This window comes from Bombus terrestris, chromosome 2 (genome assembly GCF_910591885.1).
Source record: "Bombus terrestris chromosome 2, iyBomTerr1.2, whole genome shotgun sequence".
NCBI lineage: Eukaryota > Metazoa > Arthropoda > Insecta > Hymenoptera > Apidae > Bombus > Bombus terrestris.
Genome location: NC_063270.1, coordinates 3,771,420 through 3,779,244, shown reverse-complemented (window position 1 = coordinate 3,779,244; position 7,825 = coordinate 3,771,420). Strand labels below are relative to the sequence as shown.

The 7,825-nt window shown below is 28.5% G+C and overlaps 1 protein-coding gene across 2 annotated transcripts; it reads right to left on the bottom strand.

Moving 5' to 3' along the window:
* Positions 1-1,487: 1,487 nt before the first annotated feature.
* On the bottom strand, positions 1,488-7,018 carry LOC100647710 (protein SET). Of its 2 annotated transcripts, none has more exons than XM_003402182.4 (5): positions 6,643-7,018; positions 5,851-6,040; positions 5,099-5,304; positions 4,721-4,985; positions 1,488-4,611 (listed from the first exon to the last, which is right to left on the bottom strand). In XM_003402182.4, the coding sequence occupies exons 1-5, from the start codon at positions 6,898-6,900 to the stop codon at positions 4,586-4,588; spliced, it is 945 nt and encodes a 314-aa protein (XP_003402230.1). In that variant the 5' UTR covers positions 6,901-7,018; the 3' UTR covers positions 1,488-4,585. The 2 variants fall into 2 exon arrangements, with proteins under 2 accessions (XP_003402230.1, XP_012173765.1); XM_012318375.3 differs by having other exon boundaries at positions 5,099-5,295; positions 6,643-7,016.
* Between the last annotated feature and the right edge of the window lie 807 nt (positions 7,019-7,825).

Genomic DNA, 7,825 nt, shown 5'->3' with positions numbered 1-7,825 from the left:
CTGTCTTGTGTTGTAAAAAAATCAAATATTTCGCCATCTATATCCGTCGTCTGCATACTTACGCATCGTCGTCGAACCTGAAGTGCCTTTTTTACGTCCTTTTCAATGGCACCATCTGGATAATCTACTTATATATGTATATATATGGTATACATATACCTTGAAAGGGAATCAAGAGAAGTTGAAATAAACATAACGATGATATAATATGAGGAAGGTAAAGAATTTCTTTCGATCATTCGTAAACAACATTTTTTCTCATTCCACATAATAATAATTTTTAGTATAGTAATATTTGATTAACCTTTGATTTTTCGTATACCCGATTTTGTATATTCTTTACAATGACGATATTTTTCCGGAAAAAGCGATCACTGGTAACTTTGAAAAGTGAAAATATAATATTTAGAAATGACTTGCCTTTAGTTACATACGTTTCCTCAAAACCAATACTCGCCATTGCCTATTTTTAATTAAAATAATATAATTCTATAATAATATTATAATAATATAACAATATGCATAATTATACTTTAATTAAAACTATACGATTATTATTTTAAAATATTAGTTCAAAATTCCGATACATGAGTTTCAATCATCTGAAACTTGAAACAAATAATTATATATTAATAAATTATAATTAATAAATTGGTAATTCAAAGAGTAAAATGCTGCTTCATACATATATATAGAGACAAAAAGGTTAATATGTAGAATACTATACAAAGCAAAATATGACAAAAATTATAAGGTAAGGTCGTAATATCGTAATAAATTATAACTTACTGTAAAGTAATTTCCGCAAATATTATTTTTTACAATGTAAAAGACAAAAAAATAAGATGAAACTTGTTACCCTTATAGAAAATACATGCCATTTTTACAAATTATTCTTTAAACTCTTATAGACGTACAATAATAAATTATTAATTTAGAAAAATGGTTTATTCTAGCTTACCTAAATAATGGTAAACTTGATTGAAAATTAGGACATTTTCAGGCGATAAAAGAAACGTCGATTATCCAAACAAGAAATTCAATTATCAAAATACGATAACTCCACAGTATCCATTATATGTATGTATAGCATTTAAACACGACTTGAATTATAAAAACCGTCTTTTTCTACTGAATTTTGTAAATACGTGATATTTTCTATAGATGATACGAAGTTGACATTTTCTTTGTCAGTTTTCCTCGAAAAAATATAACAAGAACGAAAATGAATATGTGCGAAAGAAAAAAGATATTATTATAATAGAAAATTGACCATTTTCTAACAGAAGTGTTATTAAAATTAAGATATCAACGTAGAATTGGAATTAATAAGAATAGGTGTAAAATTAATAAATACACGAAATTTTCCAAACAGAAGAAAAAAGAAAAGAAAGAGTACTTTTGTTTTACTCGCTACAACAGATTTATTTTTTGTGATAAATACTTGTTATTTGTATGCAAATACCCATCTAATAAAAATGCATTCATTGACTGAGTCTCTTTATTTTACTGTATAAAATAATTGTTACGTATGTAAAACTATAAGTAATATTTATATTGAAACGCTACAAAACGGATAATTTTTAGCTTGGAAATTGCCTACTTTTCAAAAGTACCGTATTTTAAAAAACACTTTGTTCATTGCTTTATATTGAGTATTTAAAACATTAATTATCGAGGATAATTAATTTCCGAAATTAGTTCGGATAATCGTCGTTTAGTATCACATCCCTGATTCCCTTTATATCAACAAAACTCTATAACGATTAAAGCATTTTCTCAATGAATTTTTTACCTCTTATAAAATTCATACAGAATAGTATATATTTAAATGTAATGCTTATGTGTATCTATTACCTATTATATCTATATCTTTTCCATCTTATTCCTTTGTCATATTAATTTCTTTGCAAGTTTTTACAAGAGTGAGGTAAAACAGAGGTAAGCATGAAACGTAAGCTGTTACATTTTTTGCTTTAAATAATTATATAAATTTTGACAAAATTTCATAAGTTTCGTTTTATATCCTTAGAAAGGAAGAAAATCAGGGATGGTAATTTAAAATAAAAATAATATTTTTAGAAAATAAGAGATAAAAGAAACGAAAATTCATGCAACGAAAAATAAGCAGAAAAATAAATCGTGCAAAGACGGTACTTGAAAATTGATATAACAATATTGAATGCGTTTTGCTCGGATAATGTTGTAAAAGTAAAAATTTGGGATAAAATGTTGAATCATTTTTCGTATTAAAACGTCTTACATTTGCGTATTTCTAAGTAGTTTCAAATATAAAAAACTCATTCCTATCTCAAACTGACAACTTTATTTCGTTCATTTACTGTATGATTGCGTGACACGAGTACGTCGATTGATTCAGAAAATTCTTACACCCAGTTGTTGTACGTCCGTCTGATTCTGACTCAGTTATCTCGGACATAGGTGCCCTTTGTGCGGCCATATGCCAAATCTCTACGCAGGTCTAATACGTCACGTTAACGCGCATTAACATTGAATATTTCACTTCAGGACATTGGCTGATAATTATGACAGAATATGTCGTAGACAAGCGTACCTTATCGTTTTCTAGGAGGAATCAAATAATTGCTTACTTTGCTAACCTTTAAATATTTGGTAGAAAAATAGGAATCTTACTCTAAGAGATTTTCAATACTATAATAATTTCATGTTAATCGAAAGATTTTCCTTAATTCGAAACTGTTTTATCCAAGAGCTAATAAACAGATTTTATCCTAAAACATGTTTCTTGGATAACTTTAAGTAATTAAATCAGATGTAACTGCATGTTAACTATTTTGGGCGATGTAATTATTTGATTTTTCCTAGACTCCAAAGGAAACGCTTAATCAAACCTTTCAATAGAACCCTTATTTGCACCGAAATCTAAAATCGATCGCAATGTGTTCTTAGTTGGCACATCGCGGGAGATATAACAGAGTTATGATTACTCCTCATTCTAACTTCACCTTTGGCGCGTAACAATAATGTATAAAGGTGCTGTTAGAATTAAAAGTACGTGTCAAAATTACGCATGAAAAACGCTTGCGATATATTTTCTCTTCGCAAAAGTGGAAAATTTATAATGTAAAATCTGGAAGAAGAACGAGGTGACCTTCGTGAATTGATTTTCATTTTGAGTGTGACAAGTATCAATTCTTGATCAAGTAGAACATTTGACAAATTATAATACAAATATTTGTATATTTGAATAAATAGAACAGTAATAAATATCCACCAAAATAATGGGTTTTACTATATCTACCGATTGTATTGCATTGGATTTATTTAAATCGTATTTCAACAGATTTATATACTTAACATAATAGAATTGATTTTATTATATCATTCAACATCACTAAATTGTAGTATGATACATTTTCAAAAAGTGACAAAAGAATGCGCTAAAATAATGTAATAGTTACATTTTATTTGCATTCAAAATGGATAGAGATTTAATTGAGTTTGAAATAATAAACCAATTTGATCGATAGTAAACTTAATACATATACATACATATATGAATGTGCGCGCACGCGCGCGCGCGTGTGTGTGTGTGTAAAACATCAGTGTATTATCATCAATATGAAAATCACAAAATGTTACATAATGAAAAATAACTGCATAAAAACGTTCGACACTCTCAAATAGTATAAATTTGTAATGTTACACCGCGGATATAACAGAATTATAATAAAGTTGTAAAAAAAGCATGAATTCTTTACATTCTATACAGCTTTGTACACATTACTATGTTTTGCGATATGTTTCCAATTGACATTCAAAATAAATTCAATTACTGAAAATATATTAAATTTACCTTCACTTTCTTTACATTTCTAAATTAATAAACAAACTGTAACTGTAAATTACGATTATAATTCATAAATGTATTCTAATAATAAATTACAATTCTTAATAAATGTATCACACACATTTTACTATTTTAAAAAATTAAATCTTTTCACGATAAAAATCGAATACTGTATATTTGAACATATATCTATCATACTGTCACTCTCAAAAATATTTAAAACACCTCGTTCCGGAAGTAGTGCGATGAAATAGATTTTTGTGACAAAACAAGACGAAAAGAACACCTGTCCACTATCTCGTTTATATCTTATAATTTATTCTTTCCTTAATGTAATTGTATCACGATGAAGATGAGCAGGTGTTCTTCATCGTATACCTACTCTATAGAGAATGACTAGGCCATATGAATATAACTAAGGAATTCGTACTGTATTGCGGTACAGCTTTAGAACAAAGTGCAGTGTGAAACTTATCTAATTTATCTCAGACCATTTTTTCTTTGTTTCGGCACAATCAAACAAATATTGTACTTTTGTACATACAATTTCCTTCACGCCGATAAAGATCAGGTCTACTGAATTCTGTTTTCTACTTTATTTTCCCAAAATTGTCCCAAGGTGTATTCATATGGCTCAATATTTTCAGTCCTGCAAACTTTATTTATTTTCAATCAACCTGATGTGTATTTTCAGCGATCCTTTTTTTAGTGTCTATGAGTGTAACCAATATTGTGGAAAACCAACTTTATATTCTATTCTGGTTCTTCTCCCTCGCCATCTGTAACATAAACAGTAATTAGAAATATATTAGATACATTAGAAGCTTACGTATAATAAATCTACTATAATGTAATAGAAATATTAAAAAAGAAAAATATCGTCTATACCTTCACGATCCACTTCGTCATCTACCAATAAATCATCCTCTTCGTTTACTCCATCATCTTCATCATTCACAGCCTCTTCTTCCTCATCATCTTCATCTACATCATCTTCGACAACAACTATGCTATCATCTCCTTCCTCACCTTCACCTGCTTCATCACCTTCATCCGCACCACCATCTTCTTCTTCTTCCTCTTCTTCCGTATCGCAATCTTCACCATCACCTTCAATGCCATTTTCAACATCCATATCTGGTGCCAAATAATACTAAAACCAAATAATTTTGTATATGAAAACCAAATTTTCTATGTGATGAAGTCCAAATATTCAATAATAATAGATCTTTTCTTTCAATTATATAATTATATGAATAATTTTACCTGTAATGGATTAGGCCACATATCATCTTTAATTAACTCTGCTATTTCATCTGAACTTGGATCTCCATGATCCGTAAACCAATCAAAAAATGACCTGTGTTTTAATGGCCTTTTACGACCTTTTAATGGGGCTTTGGTTTTTGCTCTTTTTGTTAAATCTGCACCTTCTTTCCAACGTATAGGTGTACTTTGAGATGCTGGATCTCCTGCAAAAATGCAGGAGATACATCAAAACTATGATTATTCAACAAGGAGTTTAACATCCACTTACAACTTCTTCAAATTGTTTGTGTTACAATTATAAATAAGACAATATAATAAAATTATTTTTTAATTCTTTCTATCATGTTAGATATAAACCTTATTAAAAAGGCTTATATGTATTTGAGAATGTTTACTACAAACTTTGTCATTCTGTACAAACAGAGCCTGTAATTTTACTTTATTTAATAACTTATTATTTATGTTACTTATTACTTATATTACCTACATTGTTTGAACATATAATTTAATATTGAAATTAATTAAATCTGTATAAATAATTTAATATTATTCTATAAATCAATAACTTTTGAAAATTATATTAAAAATTAAAATTTTATCGAATATATAGTAGGAAATCATAGTTTTAAATATAAAATAAATAACTAATCAAAATTGATACAATTGAAGTAATGTTAAGGGACATAATAAGTAATGTTAATGTTAAGAGTAATTTATAAAATAGAATTTAGATTTAGAAATGTGCTCACCAGAAGAACCTAGATGAAACTCCTTTGTAAGGACGTCATTTTCAAAATATGGGTTTTCATCAAAATGAAAATTAATTCTATAACCTGATTTAATATCTTCAAATTCTTCAACTTCTAATTTATTTAAAAATCGAAGTGCATCTTCCTCATCTTCTTCCAATATTTCTGCTATTTCCTTATTGTTTACAAACTACAGATCCACTAAGGAAATTTACATTAACCTGTCATATCATATCTTTATCATATTTAATCTTTATAATGTACAATATATTTACATACATATTATTATGTTAATATTATGGACGACATATTTCTCAATAGTAGAAGTATGAAATTTTATATTCTGGTACTTTAAAGTAATTTTGGATGTAAATCAAATAGAACTACATATAAACTAAAAAAAATAAAAAGAGATAGAAAAAAATAATTGTTCAATTGATCTAACATTGTAAACATAGAAGAAAAGATCATGAAAGAAGAAAATATTTACATTTGAGTACTATGTACTGCTAATTAGAATATACAACAAAAATATACTATAAAAGAAGAACTATACGCATATTTAAGGTAATGAACCGTATTACTAGAACAACGATCATGTAAAACATTTAAAAAAAAAATAAATATATATTGCATTCCGCGTGACCGCATGTAGTTATACATAGTTCTATAGGTACACAAGGAAGCAAGATGGCGACTAGCGCCGGTGGACGCCGGCATTGCCGAGAAACGTCAAAGATATATTAGTAACTATTATTAGCGAAACCGTAATGTCATCATATGAAAGGATACAGCAGTGACCCAAAAATTGGGTATCCTCTTAATAATGTCATTCCGTTTCTGGAAATAGGGCTTACGCAACTTATTATACTTCTTCTCGACTTCGAGGATTTCATCGCTGGCCTTCTCATTGAGGCCATCGATTTGATTCTGACACCCGTCAATCTCTTCGAGTGTCTTTTGTATTTCAATGTCGTAATCGCGTGATTCAACACCCTCGCCCGAACCTGGATCCTCTAATTCCTTGGCTTTCTTGTTCGGCGAAGCCATCGTTCGACCCGCGCTCTTGTCACCACACCACTACTCTCTGTTTATTTTCAGTACGCACTCACTCCGCGTTCGTCACGCTCGTGCTCGTGTCACGAATTCGCGGCGCGTAAGCAAGCTAAACTACAACCATAAGTTTGATACCTCATCTAGACGCGAAACTACGCTACTCGAAAAACGAAAGTCTTACTACGTTATCTGAAACCATTGTGAAACGTAGAAATTGTAATATTTCGTTCCGACGAAATATTTTTATCACACCGCATTTCGTATGTTATGTGTAACATATAAATTCTACTTTCCCTTACATAAGCGTGTATTTTGAAAAATATTCAAAGAATAAAATAATTTAACAATATATATACGCTTTATAGCTTATATCAATTATATATACAAAAGTATGACTTACAATAAATATTCGATATAAAAGACAACTTTTCAATATAAGACAATATTTATATTCACCTTATTGTATAAATAGTATTGATAAATCAAAACCTAAAATAATAATTTAAAAATATTTATAAATTAATGAATTGTTAAATTTTTTAATTCTTTAGGTTTTAGACTTTTATCTGAGCACTTGAAAAGTTAATAAATTTTGTCTAGGAACCGAAAAATTTATCTGTCGAGCATAATTAAATATCATATATATGCATAATCTATAGATACATACATTTCAAACGCAAATATGTCAAGATTAAATGTTGAGTGGTTATTAAAGTCGGTGTATTTGTTTTTTCCTGTTCTACAAGAACACTGAATAATAAATATATAATTCTGTCAGATTTTGTTTAAAAAAATACTAGTAGCCTTGAAATACCATCAAAAAATTATCATGAGAAAAAACTATTTCCACCGTTGAGTTCTGAAAATTCCCAGATATTCAAGTCTGTAATACATCTTTTCAATAGTTAGTCAGTATTTG

Excerpts from the sequence above, each read along its gene's own strand:
- LOC100647710 (XM_003402182.4), bottom strand. The coding sequence starts at position 6,900 with ATGGCTTCGCCGAACAAGAAAGCCAAGGAATTAGAGGATCCAGGTTCG. Across the intron at positions 4,986-5,098 it reads TGTGGCCTAATCCATTACAG|TATTATTTGGCACCAGATAT; the intron begins GTAAAATTATTC and ends ATTTGGTTTTAG. Across the intron at positions 4,612-4,720 it reads TGACGAAGTGGATCGTGAAG|ATGGCGAGGGAGAAGAACCA; the intron begins GTATAGACGATA and ends TTTATGTTACAG.